The sequence below is a fragment of the Armigeres subalbatus genome, chromosome 2 (genome assembly GCF_024139115.2).
Source record: "Armigeres subalbatus isolate Guangzhou_Male chromosome 2, GZ_Asu_2, whole genome shotgun sequence".
Lineage (NCBI taxonomy): Eukaryota > Metazoa > Arthropoda > Insecta > Diptera > Culicidae > Armigeres > Armigeres subalbatus.
The window spans coordinates 255369794-255387629 of NC_085140.1; the positions used below are offsets into that span (position 1 = coordinate 255369794).

A 17836-nucleotide genomic window follows, 5' to 3' on the forward strand; every position below is an offset into this window, starting at 1 on the left:
TTCCTGGAGGAACTTCCGGAGGAATTCCTGGAGGAACTTCGGAGGAATTCCTGGAGGAACTTCCGGAGGAATTCCTGGAGGAACTTCCGGAGGAATTCCTGGAGGAACTTCCGGAGGAATTCCTGGAGGAACTTCCAGAGGAATTCCTGGAGGAACTTCCGGAGGAATTCCTGGAGGAACTTCCAGAGGAATTCCTGGAGGAACTTGGAAGGAACGGAGGAGGAGTGAAGTCGCTCGTCCAAAAGCGAAAACTCGGCGGTCGCCAATCAACCGTCGAAGTTAAGATCCCCAAGCCAATATCCGTGGATCATTCCCGAGAGTGCGGTCCCCGTACGTCGTCAATAATCGTACGCTGGACCGAATCCGAACCGACGGTTAGTAGTTTTCCTTTTAGTCCTCGCTCGGTGAACCGGAAAGGTACGCGAAGCCGGGTCGTTAGGGAAAGGAAGCTACTAGCTTGAGGGAACGGTTATTCGGACGGTTATTCTCGATTCCGAAATCGGAAGCCTTCCGTCCATCCGCCACTCCCTCCGCATCTTTTGTCTCGGCCATATCGCTCGAGCTTGACCTCCATCGCTGCGCGCTAATGTGCAGCATCTGCGGCAAAGCCAATCGGCCGCCATCGCCACAACCTGGTCAGAGGACATCGTCGCCATCTTCTCGGCGGAGTACTTCCAACGCAACAGTGCATCGAAAAGCAAAAACCTGCGCAGGTATGTGAGCTTGTTGTTTCATGGCCATGATTTAGCTCTTTTTCTCCATTCCGTACCGTTAAAAATAGTTCAACCCGAATAGTAGAATAAATGTTGTGTAGTAATTCGAAGTTAGCTTGAGGTTTTAATAGGTATTGCGTTTCACGGGGCTGGGAAAATTCACTCCCATTGCGTTGGCCTTGGCAACAGTTTCTCGAGTTCACTTCGTAGATTGCTTTTCGTTAACAGTACAGCGGGTTGAACGAGTTCAGGTAGGTGGGGAAAGGTAGAGTATTCTAAGCGTGAGTAATTTTGGAGCCAGCGACCGTTCGAGAGTCCCCAGAGGTGAAGGGTCTGTAAAAGTCGGGCAAATAGAGAACACAACCGGTGGTCTCTCTTCGAGAGTGGCGCTTAAGCCACCGTGTTTTAAATCACCTCGAAACAATTCGCGAACGGTTACAACAATAAAGGAAAAACAAACCACATATTTTCTTATTTAACTGCCACTTTAGGGGTGTGTAAACACATTTGTTCATAAATTAATTATTACCGTTATAATTATTCAACCTTAATTATATACTCCATATCGTTTTAACACTTTTAATCTAAATTTCCCAGCTACCGCAATTTTCATCAGTCTAATCGATATCTCCAATTAGCGAGTAAGGCTGATCTCACTCCAATTTGGCATTCAACTTCGAAGCGGTTTCCCGCTTCCATCATCATCCCAAGCGCCCATTAGTTTCGCTTCGGAAGTTGGAAATTTTCCATCGAATATTTATAGCATTGCCCACACACAACTAACCGCACCGGAATTCATCGATCCGAACATTTGTTCTTCACCTGAATGCAAAATTTCTATCCTCAATGGGAACGGCGAATGCCAGGAGCGAACGTCTCCCACCGTGTGGCGTTGATTACTGTCAAACCTTAGTAAAGCACTGCCATCGAGTTTCAAGCGACACTCGTCTGGCGGAAAAATTAAAGTCCCTATGCAGCCATTCCTTGGTGATTGGTGGCTGATTGCATGATGAGAGAAACCGCAACCCAACCTTAGGAAATAAATCCGAAGCCGTAAGTTTTGCACTCAATCGGTGCAAGTTTCTTGCACCCCGGTAAATGAGACTCACAATAATTGCTAAAACTACGTATTTCGGTCGACTATGGGTATCCGCTGCGGAGGGCTGTTACGTGAATAATAAGGCTTCGCTTCGTTCGTTCCGTAGGTTCATGCCAATCAGGGGTTCCTAAAACATCGGAGGCTTGGTCGTGCTAAACAAATTGGCCAAATTCCGAAATGAAATGGAAAGTATATAAAAGTTATTCCACAAACTTTAAGCAGAAAACTTTCGAAGCTCCAAATGAAAATGGAATCCAAACGGTGCTCATCATGCAGTTGGCAGTTGTCTGCCAAATATTGTTAAAAGCCACAAGTTTGTGATGATCATCAAGAAGAAGATTCCTATAATGTTTAAACATATCATGTTCGTATTCTCAGTATTTTCTATCCATGTATTTAACCTTAATGTGAACCCCTGTGCTCAAGCTCTCGACTTGTATTCATACACCAGTATGAATAGATGGAACTTTTTTTCCCCACGGTGAGCAATTAAATTCGATGCCATCAATATTTTCTATTCGATTAATTCCAATTTCTGGTACAACGAGCATCGGTGATATATTCGTTAGAAATTTGTATTCCAGGGAAACCAACGAAATATGCTTTCTCCTGCTTCCCGAGAAATTAAAATAAATTACTCAATGTAACGTAAATTTTTCCTAGCCAAATTGAAAATATTATTCGGCGTTGTTGAGCAGAGGTTTTATTATCTGTGAAAGGTTACGTGCTAACCAATGAAAGCAGAAAGAGTTGTTGCTTGCGAACTGTCATTCAAATGTTTTTGCAGACTATATAATTTGTTTCAGTTTAGATAGATACAGTAGTTTATAAACTTTTACGAGCAGGAGGTCAAAAACTGCGGTTGTTCACCAATTATTTCCTGTTCATTGATAAAACTGCACAAAACCCGCTTAACCCACACTTCATCGACGAGTCCATGCACAATGATTGACGGTTCAATCCATTCCCATCCGCAGTCATTCAGCCACCCAAATACCTTCCCTTCCCCAGTACTATGGGAAGCTTCAACCTACCTTGATGTGACAACGCTTTCCCGTGTAGCCGCGAGTGCATTTGCACGAAAAGCCACCAATGTTGTCGATGCACTGACCGCCGTTGATGCACGGATTGGACTCGCACTCGTTGTACTCGAAGTTGCACAGCTCCCCGGAAAACCCTGCAAGTGTGTGCGAAAATAGAAACAGACGTGACATCAAGGTTATAGTTAGTTGCTGAATGGAAAGTGAGCATACATAATAGGAATAGTTTAGAGGTTGTGCTGTGACTGCTGCCGAGGGTTGATATTTCTGAGCAAATACCATTAGGCATAATTGCGACCCAATTCATTAGCACTAATGTGCGGAACCCCTTTCTGTTAGTTTCAGTGTTTGCCGAGTTATGGGATCAGCGTAGTCAGCAGTTGTAGTTCCATCATTATGCGAGACCAGTCGATTGAGTCGGCATTCTGCTGGCAAACCAGCGCTATTACATGGGTTACATGCAACGCAATTCTGTCTACTAATGCATCACAAATTCGATAAATTTGAAAGCTTGAGTAGCGCTGAATCCAATACAACTCGCCAATATCCACTAACGATATTACGGCAGCCACGATGGATGGATTCTGCTGATAGAGGAAAGCAGATGCAACTAACGGTGGCTGAGTTAGCCTATGCCAAATGGGGCAATTTAGCTCCCATCGCATACCGAGAATTGAATTATTATTACGTAGAGTGGATCGCTGTTGGTTCCGATCTGGCGCACACAAGTGCTGTGCCAATATGATTTGTGAATAATTTCATGCCTCGATTGAATTTATTTGAAAAACCACCCGTGCCCCGTTTCGAATTCCACGAATCCGAGCTGTACTTACCTGGTTGACAAAAGCACCGGAATCCGTCCTCCTGGTCGACACAGATTCCGTGCACACACGGCGAGGACTCGCACTCGTTGAGATTGTGCTGACAGAGCGGCCCGGTATAGCCCGAAGTACAATCGCATCTGGAATGGGGTGGATTAATGACGTGATGGATTGTACTTGTGTTCGCGAGATTGATATATTAGCTTGAATAGCCGTTACTGTTTGCTGTTCGAGCTGAAGGGTTGCAGATGAGCAGATTGATGAATAATTGTTCAGCTTACCTGAAATGGGTCGAGTTTCCGACACATGTGCCTCCATTCAAACACTGCGATGGATTACAGGGATCCGATTCGAATTGGCAGTTCTTGCCGGTGTAACCTGGAATAATAAAGAGAAATTTGTTGTTACTAAAAATCGACAATAGCATTCCCTTCATAAAGCTAGTCCAGGTTAAAATTTGAGCATGTAAAAATTCACATGGGAGCAAAATGTTGCAGCAAGATTTAAAACTGTACTCGAAGAAGTGTTCAATGTCAGTTGACATATGAACATACTAAAACTAAACTCCAGAGTCAGTGAACCCAAATATACACTCAAAAATAATCTAACGTTAGATGTACGTAAATGTGCACTTAAAATGGAAAACGAGCAATGGGTAATGTTTTCAACATAATCGCGAGTAGACGTAGGACTTGAATAAACGTAGCGTATTTACATTTAACTTCTAACTTTTGGATCTATGGAGTATGATTATAGTATTGATATTGGAAACGACAACTTCCATGCTGTGTAGAATTATTAGCAATTTGTTTATTCAAAACTTCTGGAAATAAAACTAATAATTAAATACATAATTAGAATTGCTTTGTTTCTAACTGTTAAGCCCTAATTTACTCAAGCGAATGTAGGGCATTTATAGATTTCTTATTCATGATTGTATTTGAAGTTTAGAAATTCTATTTATAAAATTTTCAAACTTGGGCAAAATGTGCTATTTTGGGGGAACTATCCCGTTTTCCAAACAAAGAAATACAGCACCAATTTCGTTGCTTCTTTTTGCTAACATGCGTGCTTACTGATGAAAAAAATCACAACAATAAGAAACAAGTCAAGTAGCAGTAACCCTACTAAAATAGAAGAGGTACTGCTAATACATCAACGAAAAATTATTTAATGTTTTCATTCCAAACTCCGAGTCTACGTCAAGTTTAATAATACAACTTCTCAGAAAATGAAAAACAAAGAATAAGAATAAGTTTATTTAAATATTTTTCTGGAAATTATTTTTTGCGGATTTTTTTAAAAGATTTACATGTAATACAGCGAAATTTTCTAATGTAAAAGGGATATTAACACTATTGCTGACTGTGCATCTTTAATTGCTAATGACTTCTGCAAATAAATGAAAGTAAATATTTTAATCAAATTTTTAATTTCCTCAGTGTGGTTGATTTTTTTTTTTTGCTGGGGAATCAGAACTGTTATAGTATAACCATGTTTTAATGTATGTGTCGATTAGTACGATTAGTACCAAGCACAACTTAACATATGGTCAGTCATATGACATGACTCTTACCCATCCCGGGATCATGTGGATAATGAAACCAATCACTTTTCGTGGATGAGCAGACCAAATCTCTCTAATTTTATTCATCTTCATCCACCACCGCTGCCCTCGCTGCCTCAGTCATCATCGGCCTCTAGCCGATGAACTCCGAGCGATGCGATGGGCGATTGCATCCATCGCAACCGACACCACTGTATCCGACCATCATCAAGCACAGAATTACAAAAAATGCGCCCACTTCTTTCATGCATATTCGCCGACCCACCCACCGTCAGTTTTTCCGCTGGTTGCTGCATGCTGTCGCTGTGTATGTAGCAGCGAACGAACGAACGAAACGAAAAATGCGCGAGCAAAAAGCACATCAGTACGCGTTGCTGTCACAAATTGTAATGACTCACACACGGCAAGCACAAGCAAAGAAAATCTTCCGGTAGACCCGAAGGCCCGTGACATACCGCATTCTGATGTCCGTGTTAGGAATGCACGGGATTGGTTACATATGAAACTTTTACTGGCTTTGACAAGAATTGACATTTTCAATAGTTTATCGTTAATAATCTTAAGTTTCAATGAAATAGGCAAAATGGTGGAGAGTGTCCGAGTCGATTGATATATAAATCTTAAAAATCCATCTAAAGATAAGGGCGCTAGTAGCGTTCAAAATCTTCCCTTCCAGCGTAACGCTCTCGATTTCCAAAAATCTAAATGACACCCAGTATAGTAAAGAAAGACGTAAGTCCTACGTCAAAACTGTATAAAATCGTTCAGTGTCAGATGCCCTCTACTTCATGTTTCAATGCAGCCTACCTAAACGTCATTGTCGTCATATACAAACTACGTGATTCAGAACGTATCAGGAAAGTTGAAAAAAAAAAACGTGATTTTCATGTGTGAAAAATTACAATAAAAAAGCAACATGGCTGAACAGATTCTCTGCGACTTGGACCTTCCTTGTGGGAGATTTTTGAAGGTAAGAAAATAGTTCAACCTGTTATTGAAGATTATATAATTTAGTGTTATTGTTATAATTTGTAACATAGGAATTTTCGAGCTACTGACCATCTCGATTCAAGAGCTCGAGCAAATTTTGGAACCATCGGGTGTTGGTTGATGCTACGATCAACTATTCTCAATTATCGACTCTTGTAGGAAACGTAACGTATATATTGATCATTATTTAACGGTTGTCAAAGTCAACAAATTAGTATTTTTTCAACAAAAAGCACAAACTTTGCGTTTGTTTAGAAAGGAGGCAGCACCCGGCTTCAATAAAGTGGAGATTCCAATGAGAGTGCCGTCAGAGGTACTGGCCGCACAGGTGGCGGTACCGCTACCGGATTTCAAATACGATCAAGGAGAGTCATGCGCTGCTAACGTCCACTAAAAACGGCTGCCGATGTCAAATGCGAAAGGAGGTGAATTCCGGGAACCGAGTGTAAATGTACCAAGAGAACCTTCATCAGCAGTAGTCGAGGACGAAGCAGCTACTGCAGACCAATATTTTTCGGATTAACAGGGTCAGACAGTAGTAAGTTTGCACTCAGAAGCTAGTTCCATAGTAGAGACAAATACAACCCACGTTGAGAATGATGGAGCGGACGCGACAGTATCGGTTCAGTTGCTAGCCAAACCTGATTGACATCAGACTTCTTCTTCTTACTGGCATCACATCTCCACACTGGGACAGAGCCGCCTCGCAGCTTAGTGTTCATTAAGCACTTCCACAGTTATTAACTGCGAGGTTTCTAAGCCAAGTTACCATTTTTGCATTCGTATATCATGAGGCTAGCACGATGATACTTTTATGCCCAAGGAAGTCGAGACAATTTCTAATCCGAAAATTTCCTAGACCGGCACCGGGAATCGAACCCAGCCACCCTCAGCATGGTCTTGCTTTGTAGCCGTGCGTTTCATCGCACGGCTAAGGAGGGCCCTACATCAGACTACAGTCGGCGAATTGAACCGGCAACTGTATTCAGAATTGCCAGATCCGCAGCAACTGCAGGTACGTCAGGGTACTCCGCACCAGTCATTATCAGCCAGATTATTTACGCCAACCCGTATCAACCACAGCCATGCACATCCATTGCACACCTATTTGATCTATCGATCAAAGTAAACAAATGCTTGTTCAGTACAATCGATTAATTGCCTATATTCCGGATATCAGCCACCAGGAGTGGAAAATAATTACTATGTCTGAAACTCGATTTATACAATTGCACAACATGTAAAGATTTAGCTCGAAAAATGTATTGGATGGTAATCTCTTCCTTCGGTGGGGTTTGATTCCACGAAACCAGTACGCTAGACAAGTGCTTAACCCTAAAACCCCCTACCCCCTATGCTGGTTATTTTCATCTACTGACGAAGCCGTTTAACCTTTACATACGGAAGGGGCTTGTTTTTAGTTACGTCTGGCATCCAGACTCAGCTTCATCAGAAATTGCCCTCAATGAAGTAGGCGACCACATAAGCGATGAAAGAGATCGCCACTCGAGTTCAGTACAATAAAAGTTAATTGCCTATATTCCGGGTACTAGCCACCTGAAGTGGAAATTAGTTACTATGTCTGAAACTCGATTTGTGCAATTGAACAACATGCGAAAGTTTTAGCAATTGCTGATCAATCAGTGTGTGGATGCCAGACAGAACTAAATACTCATCCTACTCGGTTGGCATTGCACAAAAACAATGCGTGTAAAAGAGTTGGTTTTTTAAAATAATCTTGATCATAATATCTGGTTTACAGTGCGCCTTTGAGTCATAAAATGGCTTACTTTTCCATACCAACGAAATGGGTGTTTTAATGAACATCATGCAACTCAAATGGGTTGGATAATATTCATTATAACACTCATTTGGGTGCTATAATGAAAAACCAATATCAGAACAGTAGTTACATGACTACATTTTGCTGAATTACCTTGGGTAAGTGTTCGGGACCCTCCTTAGCCGTGCGGTAAGACGCGCGGCTACAAAGCAAGACCATGCTGAGGGTGGCTGGGTTCGATTCCCGGTTCCGGTCTAGGCAATTTTCGGGTTGGAAATTGTGTCGACTTCCGATATACGAATGCAATATACGAATATCATGAATATCATGATATACGAATGCAAAAATGGGAACCTGGCTTAGAAACCTCGCAGTTAGTAACTGTGGAAGTGCTTAATGAACACTAAGCTGCGAGGCGGCTCTGTCCCACTGTGGAGATGTAATGCCAATAAGAAGAAGAAGAAGTGTTCAAATGGTGTATTCTCTGTGTCGCGTAATATGTAAATGAAATAGTTTGATGGACATGACATTAAAAATTTCCAAAGACAAGTACATTTATCGTTTCACGGTTTACCGAACTATGCAATGTGGCACGGCAACATAGAATCTGATTGTTCTCTGCTGCAACATAATTTATTGGTCATGGTCATTTATTGATCATGTGGAGTAAATTCTGGAAGGGATTATACAAATACAAGTATAATTTTGGTACAGATTTGTCATATTATAGTCAATTATTCGTCATTGTAAAAAATAGCATATGCAACTCGTTGCAAAACTCGATTTTTTCAACTTGTTGCACAAACTACTATTAAGCTTTTAGTGAAATGTATTTACTTGTCATTCGACTCGGAAGTCAAGTCAAGTACGGGACACTGAAGAAGACCTTACTGTTGAGGTCGAAATACACATCTGTCAAAGGTACAATAAAGTGGTGGAAATAAACGGAATTGTACAAACTCGTCTTATGACAATTTTTAAAAATAGATTGCAAGAATTCGGCTATGTGCCTGGTGTTGGAAATTTGATCTCATCAGTAGCCTTTTGAGCTGCGGAGAACGATGGAGGTCCTTCGTAGCTTAGTAGGGGAAGCACCTGTCTAGCGTACTGGTTTCGTGGGATCAAAACCAAACGGAGGAATTGGTTACCCTCCAATACGTTTTTCGAACCAAATTTTTCACATGTTCTCACACATCGAGTTTTAGACAAATGCTTGCTGATTGTTGTTATCGCCTAATGATTATTATGGCAAATTTAAACACATTGAACTAAAATGTAATACTTTTTATTTGGAAACAGCGTAAAAACACTTCAATACAGCATCCAATACAGTAGCAATAAGCAACTTACTTGTTTGCACTCTGTAGATAGGATTGCCTAGTTATCGAATTTGAAAGCTTCAGAAGTGAACACTCCCGTGAATTCACTTTGAGGGTTGATCGAAAATGCAAGCTGCATTTAATAACATGAGCATTTTTCAGAATCAGAGTACGCAGATCCTCTTTGCGTTACTAAACTATCCGAAACTTGGTCAAATTCAAGTAAGTCATTCTTCAATTAACGGTAAATGGTAAAATGAAAACTATTTGAAAAACTACCTGTTGGCAGTGTTGGTAGAATCATGCTCAAATCTCATTCATGCGCGAGCTAATTCGCTGGAGATTCTGCATGGAGAGCATAAGTATTTCTAAATTGTTGTCTCTCTTTAGGTACAAGTTATCACCTATTGACGGTACCGACGCTGGAAATTCAATGTTTGTAGCCAGGACCAAAACACCTATTTGAGGCAGAGTTTAAATTCACGTTTTGGATTATGTTCAAGATATCAGTTATGTCTATCTCACCTCTTTTATAAATTAGATATCGTCTTAGTAATGAATCAGAACTAATCTCAATCTATCACCTAGTATAATACTGAAACATTTGTAGGTTATAGTCATGATCATCAACTGTAAGTTTGTTATCACTCTTTATCTGTCGCTTTTATATTCGTATGGCTCTATTTGTGGATTTGGATATCAGTTGCGTTTGTTAGAGGTGGGTGCAGTTGATGTAGTTTTCGACGGGGCACAGTCAACAACGGAGATCCTGAAACTGGTCTCGGGAGTAGATTCCAACAGCAAGAGGTTTTCAGGCATACCTTGATTTCCTCAGAGTTATAAGTCCTCTCCCCCTAATTCGCCTGTGCTCACGCTACCCAGAGACCCGGAGAAAGATGCTGCCTTCCAAAAATGCAAAGTTTCAAACTGTTTACCAGCGTTCTCATTTTTTTCTGGTTATTTTCCATTTCCAACCCGTGACCCAATCGACTTCGGCCGGTGTATCACGAGCGAGCTTCCTAAAATTCACCTACTCAACTTCAGTGGACTGCTTAGAGAGGGCGTTTCCTTCCGTGATATTTTCCGTTATTCCATACACGATAACCAACAGTCGACCGCTAAGGATAAATTACCGTCCCTGCGGTTATATTTCATTTGACAAGTCCTCAATTCTGTTGAAGTTAGGTAATTGAACTACATACATCGTGGCTTCGATCACACTGGAGCCGATTGGATGCACTATTCTCTATCGAAGCGATTAGTAGGAAGAGCTGTGCGTTACTGGGACAGATAATATGTGATTTAAATAAAAATTGATTTTCGACAAGATAAGTGAAGATGCGGCAACTGAAGCACCATAATAGTATTCTGGAATTTCGTCAATGACCAGCGAAAAGAATCTGTCCTACCTACCGTCATGTCTATGGGTATCACTGAACGTTAATCTACCGAAGGAATCTGTGATCTTTTCAAAAGTCATTTAGCAAGCGTTTATACGCAAGAAACTCTGGATGCCGATCAACTTCGTACAACTGCTATCAACGTTCCTATTCGTCCCTCAGTCGGTAATCATCCGTTCGTCAATGCTGAAATGCTTGAAAATATTTGTTGCTCAGCCAAGGGCTCAACAAGCTCTGGACCCGATCATATTCCTGCATTCGTTCTTAAGAAGTGCTCCGGAAGCTTATCAAAACCTCTCTAAACACTGTTCAACCTATCGCTTCAAAATGGGACATTCCCCGATCACTGGAAACACTCCTACGTTTTTCCTATTTTTAAAAAAAGCCAACAAACGAAAAGTCAGCAGTTACCATGGTATAGCCGCATTGTGTTCAAATTCAAAGCTATTTGAAAAAGTAGTTTATAACTTCATGTTTCATGACTGTCGCGATAACATCTCTGAACATCAACATGGATTCATCTCGAAGCGCTCAACAAGTACCAACTTGACCATCGTTCATCATTCGAGCTATGCAGAATAGACAACCAGTGGATTCAATATATACTGATTTCTCCGTAGCATTCGATAAAATTAACCACAAGATAGTGATTTCTAAGTTCGGACGTCTCGGTTTCTCTGGACCTTTCCTCTGCTGGCTTAAATCTTATCTATCCGGTCGTGAAATGGCCATTAAGATTGGAGATTCCATCTCATCATACTTTCCCGCTACTTCAGGTGTACCACAGGGTAGCCACCTAGGGCCGTTAATTTTCCTAGTTTATCTCAACGACGTTCACCAGGTTATAAGATCATTTAAGTTGTCCTTTGCTGACGATTTCAAACTTTACTGGATTGTTATTGACGCTTCTGATGCCTATTTTTTGCAAACTCAGCTTGACGTGTTCATTGATTGGTGTAAGATAAACCGTATGGTACTTAATGCTGGCAAATGTTCAGTGATCTCATACTGGCGCTAAAGCTCCTCGATTGACTACAGCTACAAAATTGAAACAACGAATATAAAAAAAGAATGTGTCGTTAAGCATCAAGGCGTACTATTAGATTCAAAACTATCTTTCACTAGACCTGTGCGCCGCCGCGCCATGCCGCCGCCGCCGACACTTATTGACGTACGCCGACGCCGGTCAAGGTGTCGGCGGCGCGCCATACGCCGATTGGCTCCACGCCGCCGAATTTCGTATTTCACGCCGATGATTGGCCAACACAAAAATCACAGTATGTAGTGCGTTTGCGTCTACCGGACCAAGGCAACCTATCAGGCATTGATTAAATAGCTGTTATACCTTTAGCAGATTTATTTTTATCTCTGGCACTTTTACCGGCATTGGCGTGTTAAATGCTAGGTCATCCAAGAACTTCTTGGCAACAGACCTCCAAATCTACGAGCGTAGCGATGAACTCCTAATTTCATATGTAACTTCATATGGAATAACCTCATTCTGGTCGCATTGGGTGGTTCATCATCTTTTTTAAAGATTTGAATGTTACATATCTTAATTGGTCTAGTGCTTATATTTGCGGCTACAAGTCAACACTATGAAAGTTGAACTTGGATTCCCAGTCTGGTAGGATTTTTTTAAACTTCCCTGAGCATGGAGTATCATTGTGATAGCTTCGTGATATGCGAATTCAAAAATGGTAATTTGGCTTCTGGATAGGCTGACCAGATCATTTCGGTGAAAAAACGGGACAAACGTGCTTGAAAACGGGACATAGCAAAGAACCTTGTGACACCAAACAAGCTGTGGAAATTTCAAAATTTTTGGCCTTATTTTCATTTTCCGTGTGAGAAAATAGAAATATTTTAGTGTGAACCATACACCACCATAACTACTATATACCCTTCTATTGTGTTGTAGTTGTGGAAAAATACTAAACTACAAATATTTCACTTTTCAAAGGAACGAGGACAAAAACACGAAAAAGAATTAATTCTCTATTTAAAAAATGTGGAATTTTAAAATTTTATTTTAATCTACTCTTAGACATGCATTAGGGATTTTATTATTGACCAATATCAAAAAAATTTCCAATTCTGAGCAATTGAAAATATCCAACAATAGTCAAAGTACCCTGCCTAAGGCCGGTTTGGTTTTCGTGCCAAATCCAAATTTCATGAATATAAGTTGGAAAAAATCTTAGGATATGAATAACAAGAATCTCAACAAGGAAATAACATTAATTAATGTGACTTTAATTTTTTGACCCTTCCTTCGGAAGTGTCTATAATTTCGCTTTGTATGCGTTACGCAGCCGTGTTACGTATTAATCTATCAATAAATCTAATGAATTACGAAATAAAATGTATGGTATTTGAAACAAATTCACTTTAATATTGGAAATATAATTATAACGAACGATATGATATGGAAATAAGCATATTTTTCTGATTTGTTTCAAAGAAACAATTGAATTTATATGAGCAACATATAGAAGCATGTACCAAACAATCTTCTCAGAAAAGCAAAACCGTAAAAAATTTAAGAAATTTCAAAAATTTCTTCAGCGAAAGCTAGATAGCAAATGTGAGCATGTTTTGAGACACTAACAGACCACTTATATGCATGTATTTGTGCGTATGTGTGCAAATTCTAAAATTTACTAACATACACAGAAAACTACTACTAAAACTACTATTTTGTAGACTACGCTCTGTTTTTAAAACTACTATAAAATTTCAGTATATTTCACCATGGTTCCAGAGAAATTCACCACTGTTTCAGTTCATGTGACAACATTCCACATGGGCCACAGTAGATTTTTACGGCGCGCATGGTAAAATCAAACGGGTTTGTTATCTGCTGACAATCGTCGGTGCGTTCACAGAAAAAAATTCCATTGTAACGGTTACTATTTTGTAGACTACGCCATGTTTTTAAAACAACCACAAATTTTCAGTTAAATTAACCACGCATTTGGACAAATTCCCCACTGATTCAGTTCATGCAACAACATTCCACCAGGACCACAGTTGATTTTTACTGCGCGCATGGTAAAATCAAACGGGTTTGTTGTCTGCTGAAAATCGTCGGTGCGTATTCTTAAAATAACCCTCGGAATAGTAGCTTCGACTGCAATATTTTTTTGCGTGTATAAATCTCGCTCATTTTTAAGGTATTAAACAAGATTGGCTTTACAAAATTAGGCATCCATAAGGCGAAATATATGTTATTATTGAACGCTATTGAGTTTCGTTCAGATCAATGGCCGATTTAGTTAGTTCTGGATTAATTAATATCGAGGTCTCCGGAAATGTCAGGGATATAGCGCAGCTGTCAACCCCATACAGATGCACCGTAGTAAACATGAATTTGATATTTTCGGAAATTTTGACAGTTTTGGACATTCTGACATTTTCGGTTTGTGCACGCTTAATTCAGTTGACCTTTTTCCATGAGTTACAACGGGGTTAACTTCTGTAAAAGACTCGTTATTTTTTGGCGTGTACATGAGTGCACTACACGACTCAGAGGAATAAATAATTTTTAAGTCATAAATCTGTGTAAGTCAACGAATAAAAGAGTAGACATATATAGGTATGTATTTTATGTTTGGTACGGTGATTTTGACTTTTGCTATACCCCTGGTATGTATGCCAGCGTTACGAATTACTAACAATGTTACAACAGCTATTTAATCCGACGAGCGCCTGATAGATAGGCAGCATGTCGTACAGTGCGTATTCGTTCCTTTTGTTGTCATTCAACCCATGAAATCCGCCTTTTGGTAGGCAATTAATTTGTCACTTTATACGTTCAATCGCCGTGGGAAGTTGAGTACTTTTATCTCGTTTTAAATACTGGAGTCTGACAATATTTTCTTACGACTTAGGAAGGGTCAAAATCTCACTGTAGGTGGATTAATCTGTTTTTTTTAATATGGTTGGCGCATGAGAATAAATGTCAAATCTAATAAATTCACAGTCCTTTTTCGAAATTTATTTAAATGACGCTTAAAGTAGCCTCGGAAATCTTGTCCATTGATTTTGTTCCCATGTGCTTCTTTAAAAAAACGGAACTCATACAATCTTTCGCGAGATAAGAAAAATCCTAGGCAATTTATAGTCTGGTTTACAGCTCGGACTCTCGGGGATTTCCGCCTGATTGTGTTTTAAATCGGGCCAAATTCCATAAATCTCGTCCATACACATGGGAGCAAAATTTGGAGACAAGCCTCCTACTCAACTGTAAACTACTCTTAAAGTAGGTGAAGACCTTAAATCTAGACTTAAATCCGACCAAATTTTCCCTCGGTTTGAAACCGCCTAAAACACGATTTTGTTCGGTTGATTTATAAATTATTTTTCATGCCGACGTTGTTTTTATAGCGGTTGATTTCGAAATATTCAGAATTTTTTAGAATGACTTTAAATGATTTTTAATTGTTCGAAAAGATTGAAAAATATGTGGCAAAGCTGATTTGAAAAAAAATCTCCCAGCACTTGTTGTCATTAACTGTGAAAAACTATAAGAATAGACAATCAATTGAAAATACAAAACGGCATTTATAGTATTCTTTGAAAAAAAAAACACCAAGAACATACACGGTTAGAAAAAAGTACCTAATATTAGGTACTTTTCACTCAAATCGGGGGTTCAGTGTGGGAACCCAAAATTAAGTATTTTTTTCTTGAAATTAAGTAAAATTCACCTAATATTAGGTAAAATATACCTAATTTTTAATGGAAACGGACCAAAAGTTAGGTATATTTAGCTCAATTTGATATTACTTTACGTTGGGCTCCCACACTTTACAGCCCTTGTTGAGTGGTTTTGCTCTTAATTTTATGCCAATAAAGGGAAGAGGGAGGAGATGCAAGAGAGAAAAAAGTACCTAAAATTAGGTACTTTTTTCTAACCGTGTAGCATCTCACACTTTTTTATGGATTTCGCCCACTTCCTTAGTTGAGAGATGAGCCAGCCCAAGACCGTAAATCTTTGAAAGACACAAAAAAAATACATTTGATTGGAGCTGTTTGGCAGAATCAATGTAAAAACGGGACAAATTGAGGTTTTTTTTAGATTACGACGGTACAGTGCAAAAAGGTCTAAAAAACGGGACTGTCCCGTTAAATACGGTACGTATGGTCAGCCTATTTCTGGAGCTGGAGCACGATGGGACACGTGACCCATCAAGTTGAACCTTCACTCCTCCTTGAACTTCAATTGCCAGAATTGTCCTAAAAAACGGGTTTAATTTATTTTTATAAGAAATTCCCAAAGACATTTCTTGGTTTTCCTGAAATAATGCCGAAAGGATATCCTGGAGGAAGTTCTGAAGGAATAATTGAAGAAAGTTCTTAGAGTTTTGAGTAATTTTTGGATTTATCCTCGTGGATGATTGCCTGGAGAAAATTCTGAAGGAATTCTTGGAGGAATGTCCAACAAATTTTTTAAAGAAATTTAAGAATGTCGGCAATTTCTTTAGGAGTTCTCTTGAAATTCGTACGGAGATATCCGAAATTTCGTCCTAGAATTTTGGAAGCAAATGGCGGAGAAAATTCCGAATACTAGACGAATATCCGAGGCAGAGTAGAGACACTTACGCGAAGATAGACAGAATCTCCTTTCAACAGTGTAATCCAACAGAGACTAATAAATAAATACGCAATACTTTATTTTGATAAACAATACCCATATAAATTTCTGGGATTTCTTGAAATATTTTCCGAAGGAAGTCCTGAAGAAAGTTCTGAAGGAATGAACCTGAAGAAATTTCTTAGAGTCTTGAAGAATTTCTGAATCCATCTACGAAATATTTTTTGGAGGATTTTCTGAAGGAATCCCTGGAGAAAATTCAGAAGGAATTTGTGGAGGAATGAATCTAAGAATGTCGGTAATTTATTTGGAAATTATATCTGATATCTGAAAATTCGTCCTAGAATTTTGGAAGGAAATGGCGGAGGAAATTCCAAAAGAATTACTAGGTAAATTTCCGAGGGAATGGAATGCCCTATGGAATACCTAGAAAGGTTCAGAGGAATTGTTAAAATAATTTCCGAAGGAATTTTTCAAAAGTATGTGTGTATGTACAGTTATCCATCATTTTGGCTTGAGTCTTGCTCTGCGAACGGCTCCACCCAATATTACAGTCGAATTTAAAGACCATTCTGCTTTCAATGCACTGCTGTATGAAGGGCAAAAAACGGAGGCGGTATACCCGTAAGCAAAGATTCTTACGCGAAGCCCGCGGGATCTCCTTTCAACAGTGTAATCCAACAGACTATTAAATAGATTCGCAATCCTTTTTGAGCTTTTCGAGGGGTAACTTCTTTGAGGAATGGCGCGTCAAATCCTTTACAACTGTGGGGAGTGTACCCATCTACATGGGTATAAATTTTTATTTCCAATTCCAAACAGATTTTTTGAAGCAATTCCTGATGGAATTAGGTTAAAAGACTATTATTCTTCCATTTACTTCCACTATTAACTTTTTTATGTATCAACAAGCAGATACGCATTTCGTTTCCTACTTGGAAACTTCTTCAGTGTTTGTTATCGACTGAAGAAAAACATTGCTCATTAACTTTAAATATGGTGTGTAGGTAGAACTGTAGGTAAAAAATTAGGGCATGTCGCTTGAACCGATTCGTCGTCGTCCCGTGGGTAGTAATCTAAACAGCCAGGTATATCCGTTTCCTTGATCTTTGTTAAGTAAGTTTATTTGATGATCTTCGTTAAATATATGTTCGGCTACTTTAGATTTGAAATGATAATGTATACCTTTTTCAGTGTCTTTGTTTGCTTTAGTTACTTCTGCCAAATGTTCTTTTAACCTCGTGTCTAGTGTTCGTTTTGTCTGTCCTATGTAGATTTTGTCACAGTGTGGGCATGATCTACATAGGACAGACAAAACGAACACTAGATACGAGGTTAAAAGAACATTTGGCAGAAGTAACTAAAGCAAACAAAGACACTGAAAAAGGTATACATTATCATTTCAAATCTAAAGTAGCCGAACATATATTTAACGAAGATCATCAATTAACCAAAGACAACATATCACTTCTCAGACAAATACAAAATCCTTGGAAACTTGACGT

The 17836-nt window shown here is 39.4% G+C and overlaps 1 protein-coding gene across 1 annotated transcript in view; it reads right to left on the bottom strand.

The window, feature by feature from the left end:
• The window catches only part of LOC134212102 (uncharacterized), a 443781-nt gene that overhangs the window by 64376 nt on the left and 361569 nt on the right, over positions 1-17836 (bottom strand). Inside the window, exons 7-9 of the mRNA XM_062689641.1 lie at positions 3955-4051; positions 3686-3813; positions 2847-2989 (exon numbers count right to left, since the gene is read on the bottom strand). Coding sequence (XP_062545625.1) covers positions 2847-2989; positions 3686-3813; positions 3955-4051 — 368 coding nt within the window. The remainder of the gene's footprint in view (positions 1-2846; positions 2990-3685; positions 3814-3954; positions 4052-17836) is intronic.